We start from the raw sequence: 19,454 nt of genomic DNA on the forward strand, positions 1-19,454 counted from the left end.
AACGCCCCAGCTACTTTCGAAAGGTTGATGGAGCATGTGCTGGCAGGTATGTTGGGAGAAACCTGCCTTGTCTACTTGGATGACATAATCATTATGGGACGAAGTTTTGAAGATCATCTTAAGAAGCTCGAAAAAGTCTTCACAAAACTGCAGAGTGCCAACTTGAAGTTGAGTCCAAAGAAATGTTCCTTCTTTCAACGTCAGGTGAATTACTTGGGGCACGTTATCTCGGAGCAAGGCGTTGCGACGGATCCTGCCAAGATAAGTGCTGTCAAAGACTGGCTGACGCCGACAGAAAAGACACATGTGAGAGCATTTCTAGGACTATGCTCTTATTATCGACGCTTTGTGAAAGGGTTTTCCGATGTTGCTAAGCCCTTACATCGACTGACGGAGGAGAAAAGAGCCTTTTCCTGGGATGAAGAATGCGAACAAGCTTTCTTAGAGTTGAAGAAAAGACTATGTGAATCACCTATCCTGACACAGAGGAAAGATTCATAGTGGATGCTGATGCTAGCAACACCGGAATTAGTCGAGTACTATCTCAGAAGAGAGGAGATCAAGAAGTTGTAATTGCATACTTTAGCAAATCTTTATCAAAGCCGGAGAGAAACTACTGTGTAACTCGTAGGGAGTTACTGGCCGTGGTGAAGACATTACAACATTTCAAAAGTACTTGTTGGGTCGCAAATTCCTCGTAAGGACTGTTCATGCCGCCTTGAAGTGGTTACTAGAATTCAAGAATCCGAAAGGACAAGTGGCCAGATAGATTGAGCAACTTCAAGAGTATGACTTTGAAATCGAGCATCGAGGAGGAAAAAGTCATGGAAATGCAGATGCGTTATCTAGAAGACCTTGTCCGATGGAATGCAAACATTGCATTCGTCAGGAGGAGAACTCTTCTATCTTCTTCCTCTTGGAACACTTCCACTTTTCACTACTTCTTCTTTTCTTCTTCTTCTTCTTTACACTTTCGAGTCAGAACTAGAACTGCCGTTGGCCACGCTTAGTACGACTTATATACCCCGGGATCCGTTTTATTTTCAAAATGATCCTCCCATTCCATCTTTAAATTTAAATTGTACTAGAAAATTCTTTTAACTATTTTTATCCTGCTTACGCATTTTCCATCCCTTTTTTTCTATTCGATTTGATCCTGAACTTACTAGACATTTCCTTTAACTTTACAAAACCCAAAAAAATCCATACACTGGTAGGTGTATCGAACCCGGGTCTACAGCGTTTAAAGTAAACACTTTTCCGCTGAGCTACGAGTATTGCTGACGGAGCTGTTAAAATTAACAATGTCTTGAAGTCTGACAACTCTCGTCATATACTTCGAAGGGTTGCTACGCAACAATATTATATAAATTTTAAGATGGGATAATTTTTAGTAAGAAAGTTGTAAGAAGTTCCAGTAGCAGTGAGCCAATTTTAAAATGACTGAGGTCTGGATATGTGACTGTGAAGTTGAATAAATAAATACACAAATAAAGGCTTAATTATATCTAATTCTAGACGAAAAGAAGAAAAAGTAACTTAGCTTAAAATTTTATTTTTATTCAAATATAAACTTAACTATTAAATTTAAAATTATTTAGTTCATTTTACATACATACCATCCTAAAAATATTTATATTTAATTACACGAAAACGGCATATAACCTCATTGACAGGTAGACGCTTATCTTAAACTAGCTGATCCGGCAAACGTTGTTTTGCCATATAAAGTATAATTCACGCGATAGTTTTATAAGTAATAAAATATTGCCTATATTATAGCCTGTACATCATTTTGTTCTATTGTCAATAGTTTTTGCAGCGCACGCAAAAATAGGTTTTCGATTTTACACCTTGTGTTACAAAATAGCAATTTTATTACGGATCCCTAATTTTGAAAAAAAAAAAAACATAGCCTATAGCCTTCCTCGATAAATGGACTACCCAACACTGAAAGAATCATTCAAATCGGACCAGTAGTACCAGAGATTAGCGCGTTCAAACAAACAAACAAACAAACAAACAAACACGGCAGCTTTATAATATTAGCATAGATTGTAATATTTACAAACATTTCTTTTTCTTTATGAAAATAACGACAGACGAGACGAGCAGGACGTTCAGCTGTTGATAATTGATACCGCCTGCCCATTACAATGCAGTACCGCTTAGGATTATTGAAAAACCCAAAATTACCGAGCGGCACTACAGCTGCGCTCGTCACCTGGAGACATTGTCTCAAGTTACAGAAGTTGTCAAGTCTCATTTGCCCAGTAATTTCACTAGCGACGGCGCCCTTCAGGCTGAAACACAGTAATGCTTACACATTACTGCTTCACGGCAGAAATAGACTATAAATGTACCTAACTGGAATAACGTCAATACAAAATAAATCTTGTATAATCTTCAATAAAGTTTCAGCTTTCTCGAGTTCACTACGATATATAATAAGAATGTACGTGTTCGTAACTTTCTTTTGATTTACAACATTTATTTGTGCACGTGTCAAATAGGTTTGAAACCTGTAAGGCTGTACGTTGCCTTAAGTTTCTACATAGGCTGCACTAAAAGTATCGGGAATGGAATATTTCCACTGTTCCTGTCATATTAAAATCTTTTTAATTGAAAACTCCTTTGTTTTAAAAATCGAATACCATTTATTTATTTAAAAAAAGATTCTCGGTCTTGTCACAAGGTCTTGTCAAACTTGTTTAGTCGTTGAGAAAATGGAATTGACTCGAGAAAATTCTAGAGCGATGACATCATCCTCCATCACGACAATACGAGTTCTCACACCGCGCACAGAACAAAAGAGTTTTTAGAGCAAGAAAACATAAAATTATTAGACCATCCGCCGTACAGCCCCGACCTAAGCGCTAATGATTACTATACTTATATACTATACTTTATACTCCCTAAAATAAAGAATAAATTGCGTGGTCAGAGATTTTCATCACCTGAAGAAGCTGTGGACGCCTACAAAACGGCCATTTTGGAGAACCCAACTTCCGAATGGAATGGTTGCTTCAATGATTGGTTCCATCGTATGGAAAAATGTGTCAAATTTCGCGGAGAATACTTTGAAAAGCAATAAATACATTTTTAAATAGTAATGTTGTGTCACTTCTTTGATTCCCGAAATTTTCAGTGCCGCCCTCGTAACGATAACACGAAGCGCTAGAATTTATTTATTACTTCTGTTAGATTAAAGTAGTATTAATGAAGATGAACTATTTTAAGTAAGTGTCTCTATTTTTGAAGTGAAAACTTCTTTAGCCGTGTTGGACACTTTTTCTTAAATGAAAATCTTATAGGTTCACCTCACCGATATGCTCATAACTGGCGCACGCGATAAATGAAAAAAAAAAATATATATATAAAGATAGCATTATACACTATCTGAATGGGTGAAATCTTGTGAGCTTGCGTCACCGAAATGCTTATAGCAGTATATCAGTAGTTATTCAACTGACGTATTATGCAACATTAGTACTGTGTATTAATCTATCTATCTATCTATATATATATATATATATATATATATATATATATATATATATATATATATTTATATATATATATATATATATATATATATATGAGATTACCACGTGTAGAGTCACTCATCACGATATCTCTGGAACCATTAGAACTAAAGACTTGAAATTTGGTAGGAATATTCTTTTCACCGAGTAGAGGTCAGCTAAGAAGCCGGATTTTACGAAATTCCACCCCACCCGCAAGAGTTTATTTTTATTATGAACAGAACAACGTCTGTCGGGTCAGCTAGTATCTTATAAGTGAAATCGAATTTATTTATATATAAATATAGTCAAAAGTGCTATAACTTGTCATTCGTAGCTGTCAAAAAACTATTAATAAAATGTACAAATTATTAAACGGCACGTACATTTTATTATTTCTTCTTAAATTGAATGATTTGACAAGATTTTCTGAATGTAGTAATATTTCTTAAAGAGTCATTATATTCACATTCATATGTGTATTGTTAGGGCAGGGTTAGGATGTTAATCAACTTGAAATTTTCCCGAAACGAGTCTCTTGGTCACATATTATAATTTTCGGAACACAAAAATACTATGAACATCCGCAGCATTTCTCCACAATAATAATTTTATTTCCTTTACACGTATTTTTCATCATACAGCTGACACTCGTAATTGAAGTGCTGTAATTAGGGCGCCTGCTTCATGAAATCCTCGAAATGCACTCGCAGCTCGTTTCCGCTCTACTTGTCTGTGCCGGTTCACTATACCAGGAATTCTGCGAAAGACATTTCATATTTAATCATTAAATATTCTCTTACAATTTCATTTCTAATACCAATGTATTAATGTGGTCCTTAAAATGATCGTAAAAGTAGTAAGAATTTCTTAAATAAATAAAAGTAGTTTATAAAACTAAAAAACAAACATTATTTCAAAAGATAATGGATGAAATTTAAACCAAACATCAATTCCTACCTTATCGATGATAGATGAAAAAATTATATAAATTTAACAAAAATCTTATTTTGGGAATTAAAAAATCGAATAATTTTATCAAATTAATGTATTGTCATCAGTCCTCGATATTAATCGATGTAGATTTCTATAAAGTTTCAACAAAATGTACCTGTTCAAAGTATGTCATAATTGCGCCCAAATGAGTCAGTTACAAACAAATATACATACAGGTGAAGCTAATATAAAACGTGTAAAAATAGCGGTCTAATAAGGCATTCCCACAAAGAGTTCTGTTTTATCAACACTACATATTATAAAACAAACTTGGCAAAGTTGTAGGTAATAAAAGGATCTTGTAAATGTTCGGAAAATAAGGCGTTTCACAGATAATTCATAAATATCATTTCGTAGTAGCAATATTATGGATTACAATTAATCAAATCTATTTATAATTAATAATAATGAAAAAAAATGTATAGTATAAGACTTAAATTATTATCCTTTACACATTTAAAGTGTATTTGGGACATAAAAAAGTATATTTTCACAAAATTTCGTGAAAAAAAATAGTTTTGAAAAATAAAATAATTAAAAACCAAAAACTTGATTTTTTGAATTTTTTTTCATTAATTTTGTGGTTATGTCTAAAAATTTAAAAAAAAGTTGTAGATTTCTTTATTACCTACAACTTTGCCGTTTATAGCTTTACAACACCCCTCCTTTTCCACATCCCGACCTCGGATCGCCCGTAATTTATTTTTGTTATATTCTCTTCCGTTTCTAATGTGTTTCATCCTACTATTTTTTTTTTTCACTTTTTGTCATTTTCTTCAAAAGCTTCACCACTGGTCTATGAGGTATGTTGGCGCATGAAATAGGCAGCACGCGTTCACTTCCCGTCTGTGCACGGCACAAGGAACCCCAAAGCACAACTTACTACTCAGTTCAGTGCAGTTGAACTAATTACAAAAACCATGCAGCGTCATTACTAACAGAGGCTTGTCACGACATTCCAAGCAAAGAAATTATATTTTTCTAGTAATTGTGCAAAGATAGGTGAATCTTCGGTTGTGATTATTTGCTTTGAAACCAATGATACGTTTCTTTGCAATATCTCCAGTGTATTTGGTTTCCAGGTTGGTACTATGTATTGCGATGCATCTTCTATACTCAATAACTCTGAAGTTATTTTTTAATAATTAACAATTATATTTTTGAATTCATAAACATTTCTCAGCATTTGATCTATGAGTATTTTTTTCGTTTCATTAATTCCGAAGTGACCGTAAATGGTAACCAAAATTAATATATGGAAATTGAAATTTTAACGTTTGTGGCCGCCCTAAGAACAAAATAATTAGGTATATTAATAATGGTAGGAACAAGTACAGCCATTTGTACAAAGTTAGTTGTTCAGCGCTGGTCATGTATCTGTTGTTAGTTAGTGTTGTGTTGTTATTGTGGTATTTGTTGTTTCGATATAAAAGACGAAGGCTTTATCAATTAGCTGAACTTATACCCGGGATTAAAGATACATTTCCATTTTTGGGGCTTTTAAAGAATTCATACAATGCGGTTGATAGTAAGTATTAAATAAATTAACTTTAGAAAATTTCAAGCATAAATCACATAAATAACGCTAGAAACATTTTTTTATGACAGTAAGGACCGAGACGAGCAGGACGTTCAGCTGATGGTAATTGATACGCCCATAACAATGCAATGCCGCTCAGTATTCTTGAAATACCCAAAAATTCTGAGCGGCACTACAATTGCGCTCGTCACCTTGAGAAATCGGATGTTAAGTTTCATTTGCCCAGTCATTTCACTCATGCTGCGGCGCCCTTCAGACCGAAACACAGTTTACTGTTGTTAAGCATTAGCTTAAACATTACTGCTTCACGGCAGCAATAGGCGCCGTTATGGTACCCATAATCTAGCAAGCATCATGTGCAAATACGCCTCCCACTGGTATGGTGTTGGAATAATAATTTTATATATCGCACGCTGAGAACAAAAATGACCTATCACAAAATTAGCAAGTTTTGGGAAAAGAAGAATTTATTTATCTGACGAAGCCGGCAACACGTCTCACTCCTAAACATTTCCCATGACGTGCGCCATTGTCCGTTTGTCACCAAATCTGTGGTGGCTGCACTGTCCCAGACGACCGATATCCATACCGAAATACTTGTTAAGCTGTTAAGTTAAGTTGGCCAATCAAAAGAGAAGGATAGGGATATTATGGATACAAGGGCAGTTGTATCACCATTAAGGCCGCTATCCCTAAAGATCGTCATAATAACGCATGGTTGAAACCATTTCTTAACCGTTTGTATAAAGCTTTTATTTTTACAAAAATTACTGTAAGTCTACGGAATATGAGAAGAAAATTAATTTTCTCTTCACATTTCTATTTATATTAGTCATTGCGAAAAAGAATCACCAAAGTACTCTTTAACTCTTACAGTTGGAAAATTTATTGAATTAGGCGTTACTTTGCGGAAATCCATAATTATACAAATTATTTAAGTTTTCTTTAGTGTTAATTCTGCCAATATTTGTTTTTAAAACAATTCGACACGTGTTTCGCCTCTACACGAGGCATCCTCAGGACGTGTTGTCTCTCCAAAATCTGGCACGAGACTTCTTACAGTTGGTGCCATGTTAATCATCCAATCTAGATAAAAATTGTATAAAAAATTATTAACTGTTTAACGTACATACTTTTTAACATGACATAGTTTTGTTATTTTTATAAAGAAAATTTAATTATATTTGTAATAAATTGAAAATGCTTCTAATTCTGATTTAAAACTACGGCGATCCTGTGCGAGAGGGGTAGCATAGCTCCGCTCGTTCCCTCAAGCCGCTTGGTTCGGTCCCCAGCCTTAAGAATCATGCTCAACTATATTTGTTACATTATGTCATAACAAACGCGGGAAATGCAATCCATTACATTCGAATAGTTCAAGCGTATTTTTGTAATTAAAATTATATTGAAATTTTGTGATTGTCAGTTAGAATGTTCGAGATTGTTTCTAGAACATTTCAATTGAAAATTTTAGAAGTTTTGAAGTAATTAATCGGTACTTTTTCAAAGTAATACATTATTCAGTTTTTTTTTTATTATATTTGATTATTTTCATTATTTTATGCATAGATAATAATGACATTATTATGGGAATAATGACATTATTATTGGAATAATGACATTCTTAAGTTCATAATCATAATCTGTGGTTGTCGGTGCTGGTGTTATATTTAGTATTACTTATATTTATTTTATTTACGTTATATTTTACCAGTGGGAGGCTCCTTTGCACAGGGTGCCCGGTAGATTATGGGTACCACAACGGCGCCTTTTTCTGCCGTGAAGCATTAATGTGTTTCGGTCTGAAGGGCTCATGAGCTAATGAAATCACTGGGCAAATGAGACTTAACATCATATGTCCCAAGGTGATAAGCGCAAATGTCGCCACTCACACTTTTTGATAGCCATTATTATTTTGTATAAACCACCTTCAATATCTAATCTCCTTAAATATACAACAAAAGACTTTACATACCAGTTTCTTACATAACAACAATGTAAAACAAATGCGCAATTGTAGTTCACACAGTAATTAATGCAGTACATTATCTGAAACATCGCATAAATATATGTTATTCCCACAAATTTAACTATAATATTATTCTTAAGGATATAATTTAATTTGAAGCCAATTATATTTTTACTGTCTAGTGTCTTGGTTAATTACGATTAGGTAGCAAATATAATTACGTGGCTTGCAATTAGGCAGCTGACGTGATTAGTTTACGACATTAGGGACTGACTTTGATCGATATTACTTGAAGTACTTGAATTAATACGCAAGATACTGTAATTTCGGCTCAGATTAAATATTGCAGATACAATAATAATATTTAACAAAACTCGATTAAATTGGAAAATATTTGTAATGACTATTTAGAATTCCTTACCTCTAATAGAAAAGTTATATTAAAGCCTTAAATAAAGTCACAGCCCCCAAAAAAAAATGTGTTAAAAGTTATTTCCTTTTATGGTCTTAATTAAAGTCAAGTACGAATTAAAAGGTGCGGCCAATAAAGATCTAATTGTTATTTGATTTACCAGGAAACTGTTTAAATATGAGCCTTAAATTATAATTTATTTAGTGAATTTACTATTATTAAGTTCAAGTTCTTAGAGCGCATAAAAATTCAAAAACCAAAAAGCTCTTTCAAAGCTTAAATAATTATAGTGATGACAACGTGCTCATTACTTACATTAGGTAGGTAGTGTTAAATTACTTTTTCTATTGATTGATCAAGTCGAAATTTACTTTATCGCCTTACTTTAGATGCGAACTAAAGGACATGGCAATCCTCAAGTTAGCATTAATGATGTCTACAGGTTATATGTTGTTCCTAATATCCTTCCCAAATCGGCAGTGCCCCAGAGCTATAGATTTTTCAGATACACCAATACTGAGTGTGCCGTACGGCACTCTACTTCATCGCCAAGTTCTGATCCTTATTTTGTTTATAAGATGGTTTATTTTACATGGTCTTATAGCTTGTTTCAATAGCTTTCTGATGCATTCATTGAAATCATCCTAACTATTAGCAATCTATTGCTACAAGATAATATCTGCTGCATGAGCGCCAAAATCGCGTTGATGTATATCGTACTGCGCGCTACGCTCGGATCAAAAAGCGCCGTTTCGCTTCGGATATATTAGCTGTATTAAGCCCAAATGTCGGATGATGAAAGAAAGATTTACTGTTATGATCCCGAAACCAAAATACAGTTTACTAAGTGGGTGTTTCATTCAGAGGAGCTGCCAACTAAAGTTAATGGAAGTTGAAGCCAGGGAAAAAATATGGTGGACACGTTTGTTGGGAATTGATAAAGTGGATAGAAAAACAGTTACAGCAGAGTTTTATACTAACAATTGTTTGCCACTTACCTTGGAGTAATGAACTCGCAGTAGGATCCTTCTTCAACGCGACAATGCTGCGTCGCACACCGCGAGGCAAACGATCGACTATTTGGCGACGTCACATGTGGACTAGCTTTGTCACTGCCAAATTAGACCGTTGCGATATTTATTTCTTCCCGAAAAGAAAAGAATAACTTAGAGGTAATCGTTTTATAGCCGTGGCTGTATTTCTTTTGAAATACCTTTTGGTGAAGAGATCCCTAAGGATGAACGAATATACGAAGTGCTTTCTCAGCGGAACCATGAGATGCAGCGACGTATTGACGTGAATGGAAATTATTTTTTAAAGATAAATTAAGATTAATAACTTACTAGTTTAATCAGTTTTTCATTTCCTAAGATTTCAAATTGACCCTCGAATGGAAGAAAATGGTGGGTATCTTTTTTTTGCTACTGTTCGCTTCATAGTGCTAAATGCATTATGCCTGTATCATTTCACTGCCATAACCTAACATACACACAAACACACGTTCATTAATAAACGATTTGCTAATGACTGGACCAGTTTGATACTTTGTGTTCTATTTACAGATGCCGTCTCGGATATAGAAAATATAAGCAGAGAAACTTTTAAAACTGGAGGAATTCAAAAGATGTGGGGAGGTCCTTTGTTTTTTATAGGTATTATCAAAGTGTAGCCAATTCCTAATAGATTTTATTTGGTTTAGTAGTTTCATATATTTCTTCCCTTAAATTATTTTTGTACACCTCTCAACTGAGAAAATAGCGGTTAAAGTTGTAAATTTGCGTTTACATTTTTATTTATGTCTTTGATTTTATTTCTCGAGAACATTGTCAATGTTTTCTTGTAAGTTCAATTTACATGCAAACGGTGAATACATTTTAATAATATTCCTATGAAAATAAGTATATAACACAGAATGCAATTATTTATTTTGTTTTCAGCGTTAACAAATCCAGCAGACATTGAATATGTTTCGAAAACTTGCTTGGAGAAAGATCTATTAATTATGAAGAGTGTAAGAGCCTTTACTGGTGATGGTGGAATTTTCGCCCCTGGTATTTGTAACAATGTTATAGTGATACGAGTATTTGTTTAACTTAACTTACTTGAACCTTACTTTGATGTGGATTCTCGTTTCAGTTTCAATATGGTCTAGAAAAAGAAAAGTGATTATTCCTGCGTTTAGCCCTAAAATACTCAATAGTTTTATGGATATATTTTCGCGAAGAAGTGCGGATCTAGTTGATAAACTTAAGGAATTGAGTGGCACCGGTACATTCGATATTTGGCCTGTAATCAACAATTTCACATTAGCATCAATAGCTGGTAAGACTAATGCCATTATTTTCATATTCAATCCATTTCAAAAAGACCGCTGAGACAAAAATGATATTATTAGTAAGGTAGACCAAGAGCGAAGTAATTTCACTATTTAAGGTGTTCATCAAAATGTAAAACCAAAATATTTGCCACTATCTATAATATTTATTTGCTAGCGTGCTATGACACATTTTAACGTGCATTATTTTAAACTAACTTTTGCCCTTGAATTTGTACCGCACTCCCCGGGCACTCTGAAAATATGTTTGATGTTCTGGGATCGCATGGCAGATGTGAAAACTTGAATTATTGAAAATAAGATATAATCAACATAAATTAAAAACCAGTTAGCGTTTGAAACAAAATCTTTAACTGAAATTTCAATAGTAGTTTTGATTGGCCTTGAATTAGACACACTTAGACATATTATGTAGATGAACATTATCTTTTGTTTTTGGTAGAGTTCTCGTGACAGGCATCGTCATGCCCGCATAATGCCGGGTCGTTCCCTTTCTTATAATATGGTCGAGGGAGGCGATGGCTGGTCCATACGCCATGCTCGTGAACGGGTGCTGCTTGTGTGGCTGTATGATCCTCTCACCAGGAAATCTGATTTATGTTTTTTATTTCTTTTATTTTTTCTATATTTTTTTTTTAATTTAAGTTATTATATTTTTTACTATATAATAGCTAATAAAATGCTTGTATAATGCCGTTATTTTATTTATTGATGCATCTACTGTATTGTACTTTAAGTATATAGTCAATAAGTATAACTATGTTTTTACTTATTAATTAACATTTTTTGACTTACTCTTGAAGGCATTTAGTAATTGACGTTTGTGTATTTTGTCGCATCACTTTTATATATTGTAATTGAAATAATTTGTAAAATTAATTTGAAAATAAGAATCTTGATGATATTAATCATTCAGTTTTGAATGGAACAACAACCTTAGAGTTTCTTGCTCGTTCTTCTCTAAGGAAATCTGCCTTCCGAACGAGCTATAAGAAAAAAATTACATATTACATTTACATACGAAATAAAAATATTTTTGTTTGCTTGTTTGTGTGTACCGAATACACACGAATGAGTCAAGTAAAGTCCCTCCTCCCAAAGAAGTATCCTTTCATTGGTAATATTATAGGTAGCAATTGGAAATTCTATTGTCATTATAATCATTTTGATTTTGATAAATTTACGCGATAGCCATTTAGGATTTTAAGAATCTTTATTTAAACATAAATGTATACATTGGGTGATTCATTCAATTTCTCCAGTAGTTTTAGTGTATAGTTGGATATGCATACATTTGTAATTGCATAAACATCTTTAAAAACGTGATAATTATTCTATTTCAGAAACATCATTGGGTATAAAAAATCTAGATGCAATGAATGATGTAGTTGTATCAGACTTTCTGAAATCCGTAGAAGAGATTTTTAAAGTGGGCTCAACCAGAACATTATCCATATGGCTGTGGCCAGATTGGATCTTCAAATTATCCTGGCAATATAGACATTTCACAAAACATAGTAACAAAATTATTAACATTACAAACAACGTTAGCATTACAACGATATATTTTATTATTTGCTTTTAGCTGAGTTGCTTTTATTCAATACAGATGCTTTTTCGCTGAATTTACAACGCAAAAATTTCAACGCATATGAAAACCTTGACCACAAGGCCGGAAGAAAAAAGCTTCTTTCGTCCGGTCTTATTCGTATGCATTCAGAACCTGATCTTAGATGTAAGCGTATAGTTACGTTAATTTTTTTAATTATATATAATATAAAGAGTCATAAATCTATCCCTAATGGTCGTTTTTTAAGAGTTATTCACACGCCTTGTATTCGCCCACAATTATTTTCCAATTCTTTTTTACAAATACGATTTTATGAGTTGAATAAAAAACATTGAGATCAGGACTCTGAATAAAACTTAACTTTATTCATACGTTATTAAAAGCCGTTTCTTTATGTGCAGTCATTTTTGAACACACTCTCTCTCTTTCTCTACTGTTAAAAAGATAAACAATTCTGCCATAATAATTATTGTCAAAATAAAATTAATTTAGTTTTTAAGCAACTGAAACGTAAAACTGAAAAAAACACGAATGCTTTGAACCATTATTATTTAACAGTTACATAAATATCTGCTAACTATATTGATTGTTTACTAAATCCTTAATTTAAAATACATTTAAAGTTTAGTAATTAATTATTCTTAATGATGTTATTTCAGATTATCCAAAAAAAACGCAATGATTTAAAACATGTTGATTTAAATGCCTACGAAAATCAAACAATTTTTGGTAAGAATCATGCTTTTTAAAGTCTTTGTGAATTAGCAAATCCTTCACAGTTGTGATTATATAAAATATGCGGTGTACAATTTTCGAATTTGCCAGTTTCATGTCATTTTGAACATGTATTTCATAAGAACTCAATATTACTCACAAATGCTATCAATGCAACAATACAACAAGTACTACCACGCTTATATTGTATATTGAAGCGTTCTGGTTTTAGAGTATTGTGTGATCTTTTAGTGTTTACCTCTCCTAGCCAGGTTGATTGTTAATCCAACTGCATGTAGTTTGAGTTCCTTTCAAAATTGCGTAGTTCGGAAGCAAACCGAAACCCTGAAAAATAATAGTCCATTGAAAAGATACATTTGGGGTTTAGTTCTTTAGAGGAATTTCATTTTTTTGATGTGTAAAGGGGTTTAGTGTAAAGCTAAAACCAAGTTTGTGGGGTCCCACGGCCGCCATCTTGAAAATAGGGGTTGAAATGGTTTTTACGATATATCTATTAAACTATTTATCTGATAAAAAAATTGTGAGCATTTTTTGTTGCAAATTAAATTATCTACAACTTTGGTTTATTTAACTATTGTTCGAAATAACTTTTTTTTATCATTTTACTAATAACAATCAATAACTGATGGCACATTATTAGTACACACCTATAATATATGTATAGTTAAGAGTACTGAAAAATAGTACTCACTTCGGAGCGCCGTAAAACCTTAGTTATTGACTTAATGAAAAAATGTTGCATTTAAAAGTTGTACCTCAAAAAACGATCTACAAAAATGGTCTTATATAATTTTTTCGTAAAATGACAAAAGAAAATTATATCGAAAAATATAATTATTATTCTCAATTTTCTAAACATTTTCGCTTATAACTTTTTTATTTACAGTTCTACCACAAAATGTTACTGAACCAAAGTTGTAGAAAATTCAATTTGCAACAAAAAATACAATTTTTTGTATCCAATACATAGTTTAATAGATATATTGTTAAAACCATTTCAACCCCTATTTTCAAGATGGCGGCCGTAGGACAAGGGTGGCGACCCCACAAACTTGGTTTTAGCTTTACACTGAACCCCTTTCTTTAAACATCAAAAAAATAAAATTGCGTCCTCTAAAAAACGCAAGGTAAGGCCTAAAAAATGTAACATATCAATGGAGTAAAAGCAAAAACTTGGGTCTTATAAAATTTCAGGGCAAGACGAAAAAGTGGATTCGTTTCTAGATCATCTGATATTATTATCTCAGCGACAGAATGGTTTCACAGACAAAGAACTGCGTGAAGAAATAACTACGTTTCTACTAGCTGCTACAGATACATCCGCGGTTGCAATTTGTAACACGCTTTTATTGTTAGGAAAATATCCAAAAATTCAGGAAAAAGTTCATGAAGAGTAAGTACTAACATTTAGTTATTTAATTGCATTTTTTTTAGTTGAAAGCAGATTTTTAAGCCTCTAGAATTAATTTAACTAAAAATAGATACATTGTCATAAGTACAAAATTTTGTTGATTCATATTTAAAGCCTAATAGTAATAAACTGAATTCTCAATAATATGTATTTATTCTTTAGATTAGTACGTGTGTTTGAGAACGATAAAGAAAAATCATTTAAAGATGTTTTAAATGATTTGAAATATTTGGATATGGTCTTGAAAGAGTCTCTTCGTCTATATCCACCTGTACCCATAATTATTCGGAAACCAACTGAAGAAATTAAACTACGTGAGTATAACAATTGGTATGATGGTTATTTTCAACTCATATCTTTAAACGAGCAATTCTTGTATATATAATCTGAATCTCGGAAATGACTCCAACGATTTTCATAAAATTTTGTACACAGGGGATTTCAGGGGCGATAAATCAATCGAGCTAGGTTTCAATTTTCAAAAATATAGTTTTATCCGTATGTTTTAATGAGAAACAGCTACAATAACATTAAAATACAAAGGTAAATTTCGCCACTATATACAAGAGTATAATAGCTCAGACCCCGTTTCGAATACAGATGTCCTATTAGTTTCTTTTTTTTTGTTCAAGTTTTTGAAATTCTTAAAATCCGAGCAAGGCTCGGTCGTCCAGATATTGATAATATATACGAAGAACGTTCAATAAATAGAGAGAATGAGGTGCAAACTCCTTGCAAACAAAAATAGTAAATACCGATGTAGAGTTGAAATATTGTTTAAAAAAATAAGTAGTGAGAATATCTTTTTTTAGTAGCTATTATTAAAAATCAGCACGCGTCTCTGGCCCGTTTGCCCCCTTTTATAAGTTCAAATTCAATTATTTTTATTCAAAATAGGATGTGACATAAGTGATGATTGAAAGTAAAAAAAAACTACCACCCATTCCAAAATGAATGCAAAATATACTCCAACATAAGATAACATAAATTGATAGGACAAAGGCACTAAATAAATAACAATACAGTTAATATATCGGATTTTTTTTCGGAAACTATTAATGTTGCCAGCAAATATTTGAATATTTTCTGTATATCTTTGAGAATCAATATTATAGGATTAGTCATTAAATTGTAACAAGCAAATAATATTTTCGACAGCATCATCTGGCTACACTATTCCTGTTCAAACTGGTATAATTATTTTTATTTGGGGGGCTCATCGTGATCCCAATTACTGGGGGCCTGACGCTGACTGCTTCAAACCGGAGAGATTTGAAGCTGGAAGTAAAACTGGGCTCTTCATTCCATTTAGCACAGGACCAAGAAACTGCATTGGTAAGTATCTAATCCGTTTTCCTGTGTTTCCATTTTAATAATATAATATAGAAGTTGATCGTGACTCTTAATTGGACGAAGTTCCTGAAAAACGTTCCAAGCCACAAACATCACATTTTAAGGAATTAGTGTTTAAAGTTTAATAAATATTAGTGTATTCCATACATGTGTGTTGGGCTACTAAGTCACGATGTCATTTAAAGAGTGACAGTAAGCCTGCCATTTTTTGCCAGTCCGTTAATGTGTATCACGTGACCAGTTTTGTGTTCTTAACTCAATTTCGACATGATTGTGGTTTGCAACGATTTTCTGGAATTACGTCCAACTAATATGCTTAAAAAATGTATGAATTGGCTCCTAACATTAAGATTATAAGTGGCTTGTCAGAAATTATTTTAAGCTATTGTTTGGTGAACATCTCTCGTGCAATAGTATAGAGTAAGTATGGATGCTTACAAATAAAGTAATAGCAATGTTACTATGCTAAATGCGTATATTTTTAGTATAATAATATTTGAATTAGATTGATATCCAGGATTGGCTTCACGCTATGAAATTCTTTTTCGGTCAGTATTTATAAATAAAGGATAAACTTACTCCAGTTTGGTCGAATCCGTCCTAAGTGTTAAGTTCGGTCATACAACACGCGAGAGAACGCTGGAACATATTTCCTATATTTAGCGCTCTAGTTGCCTTGAAGTAGATGTGACATTCGTATGCAGGTGTTATCACTTACTGGAGCAGTAGATCTGCAGTAAACAATTAATTTGTCGAAATAAGGCATAGAGGGTGAGGTAACAAAATTATTCTATAATCTGTACACTTTCGAATTCTACTTCCAAGATGTTCTTGGAGTTAGATGTCATATTCGTAATACCATCATCAGCCGGAAGACGTCCACTACTGGAAAAAGACCTCCGCCAAAGGTTTAAACGACGACCGGTCCTGCGCTGCCCTCGTCCAACGTATTCCGGTGATCTCGACCAGATCGTGGGTCCATCTTGTGTCTCTACCAACACTGCGCCCTGTGCACTTGGAGCCTTTGTTACGCTCTATGGCCACCTTCACACAATTTGTGTTATAGCGGCGTATATCGCGAGTCAATGAATTAGAGATCTGTCTATTCAGCTGCCTATTCTGGGAAGCATCATCCGGGGACTGAAGGGCCATTTGGCGTCTTACTTCCATCAATTAGATGGTAGAGTATGAGATTTTTCCGGTTGTTTATGAACGGCTGGCCTTAAAGAACTTAGACGCTGCTGTTTGAAAAGCTGCGACGAACCTTTGACTTTACTCGTCCACCTCAACGCAGTCACCGAGGCATTCGAAGCGGTTTTGCAATTCGAGTTGAAAGGTTTCCGGCTTTTGGATCTGGATTGATATTCAATGTGCCACCCTGCACCCTGGGACAGTTGGTCACCGTCCCGAAAGTAGATTATCGCTCGATTAGCAGGTGTCCAGAATTTAGAATTATCGAGTCCTCTCCCTGTCTTCGGACCTCAGATAGCCCCAAGACATCCCATCGTAATCTGCTCTAAACATCTCGTCATTCTGCAGTGTATTGACATTAGATGTTGCCTGGGCCAATGGTCTTCGTTGGTGGTAGCGTTGCCGAACCTGGGGATTCGTAGCACCCTCTACCACGTCACTTATGTGGCTGCTACCGTGGCCATCACGAGCGGGGCCGCTGGGGACTGGGGGCCGGGTCTTTACAATGTATGTCATGTTTCTGGGGGGATTTTGCCATAATCGCCACGCTTGGCAGGTGGGTTGGCGATCGCAGTAAATGTTGGTGCTTCTCAGAAGAATGCTGCTGCCCATCCTCCGTTCTATGTATTCCTTACGACACTCAGAGATGGGGTGATGCTATTAGATGCAACACCATTCGCACACGTGATATAAAAATGCATTATTGCGGGATGCTGTTTTACTTCAAACGTGCAATAAAATTAGTAGTAGTAGGTACAACATTATATTTATATATTAAGTTGCTTATAGTCATTCTTGTTTCTACAGGTTACCAATATGCAATGTTAACAGCGAAAAGTGCTATTGCTTCAATTCTACGTCAGTTTAAAGTTGTCACTGAAGAAGAAGATGGTCCAATTCCTAAAATTGAATGTAAATTCACTCTGATGTTAAAATCTAAGCATGGTTATCCTATTAGATTAGAACGAAGATAATCTACTGTTGGAAAATTAATTTATATAAATCTGACTTTTTCTATAACTGTCTCAAGAATTATAATGTATTAACAATGACTTTCTTTACAACGTCATCTTGTATTAAGTGTAAGTACTGTTAGCATTAAATCAATCAATAAGTGATTTTAGTTTTGACATATTATTTCGTTTCTTCATATTGTAAAAATCTGAATAAATGTATTGATTTATTTTTAATTTTTTAATTATTTCCAATAATCAATCCATCCCATCTCAATTTTCAATCAGCTTTTTTTTTATATTGATGAAATATTTTATAAAAAAATCTAAACTTTAAAAATATCCTCTCACCTTTGGTCTGGTGCACACCAGTATTGGCTCAAACCATTTCACCGTGTGCATCGCAGAGTTGCTTTAATTTTCGGATCCAATTCGGTGCTCTGTGAACGGCTAGATACTAGCTACTTGGCGTTGTGTTGAGACTTCGTTTCATTGTGTGTCTTCTACCGCAGCAAAAAATTAATATAAATTTTTAAACCTTAGCCATTACCTTTTTGTGTTACATAATTATAACAGTTTTTTATCGTGTTTTTCATCGAACGTTTGTTTTCAATAACTTTCTATTGAAAACTTGTTATACTTATTATATTGTGCTGGGTATGATTGGGTATACTGAGTTGAGCGTCCGTAGGGATTTTTTTCTAGCAGCGTATGTGGTGAAGTTGTTGCGCGGGAAGGAGCACAACCCGGGAGTTCTGTGCTGCTTGAGTCTCCGTGTGCCGGACCGGTACGTGTGGAGTCGCCTCCATCCGCCACTACTATCCATTCCGATAGCGAGAACAAATGTGTTGGCAAAGTCGCCTTTAACTAGAGCCCTTCGCCATATAAATGAAATCCACAACAAAGTGGACATTTTTGAGTGTACGTGGAGTGAACTCGCAAGGGTATTGTTATATGTAGTATGTTATGGTAAATAGTAGTATGTTTAAGTTTTTTCTATTTTCTGGTGTGATATATTATTTGTAATGTAATGTTTGATGAAATGAAATGAAAATGAAACGAAATTTTATTTGCAGGAAACATTGTACTTACTTAAGATGTTAACATAATATTATTGATAATCCAATATGTTTCGTCAATTGACATGCAAAATATGTTACAAAATTGTCTAAACACTACTGTTATACCGAAACATGTCGGATTCCACAATGCTATCATTAGCATTTATAAAATTAAAATTTTAAGATATTATAATATGAGACGTAAATTACTTAATAATTCATTTAGTATTTGATTGTATGATTAGTTACAGTTTGATTTGTTTGTTATTCTTGTTTGTTTGTAACTGTCGCATTAGGTAATACCTGTCATGATAGTTGCTATGTGTGTGATAAATAAATAAATAAAAATATTATTAGATATTAAACCTGATATTATGAAGGTCTTGAAGTAATGTTGAAACAAT

General features: G+C 33.6%; 2 protein-coding genes across 2 annotated transcripts in view; both read left to right on the forward strand.

Annotated features, from left to right (window-relative positions):
- LOC126968172 (cytochrome P450 4C1-like) overlaps window positions 1-19,454 on the forward strand; it is a 146,292-nt gene that overhangs the window by 31,256 nt on the left and 95,582 nt on the right. The window lies entirely within an intron of this gene.
- Window positions 5,877-18,144, forward strand: LOC126968392 (cytochrome P450 4C1-like). The gene is made up of 10 exons (XM_050813399.1): window positions 5,877-6,048; window positions 10,004-10,093; window positions 10,379-10,492; window positions 10,578-10,763; window positions 12,120-12,322; window positions 13,006-13,075; window positions 14,276-14,474; window positions 14,655-14,806; window positions 15,651-15,827; window positions 17,844-18,144. Exons 1-10 carry the CDS (start codon window positions 5,892-5,894, stop codon window positions 18,008-18,010), a joined length of 1,515 nt encoding a protein of 504 aa, XP_050669356.1. The 5' UTR covers window positions 5,877-5,891; the 3' UTR covers window positions 18,011-18,144.

The sequence above is a fragment of the Leptidea sinapis genome, chromosome 15 (assembly GCF_905404315.1).
Source record: "Leptidea sinapis chromosome 15, ilLepSina1.1, whole genome shotgun sequence".
NCBI classification, from domain to species: domain Eukaryota; kingdom Metazoa; phylum Arthropoda; class Insecta; order Lepidoptera; family Pieridae; genus Leptidea; species Leptidea sinapis.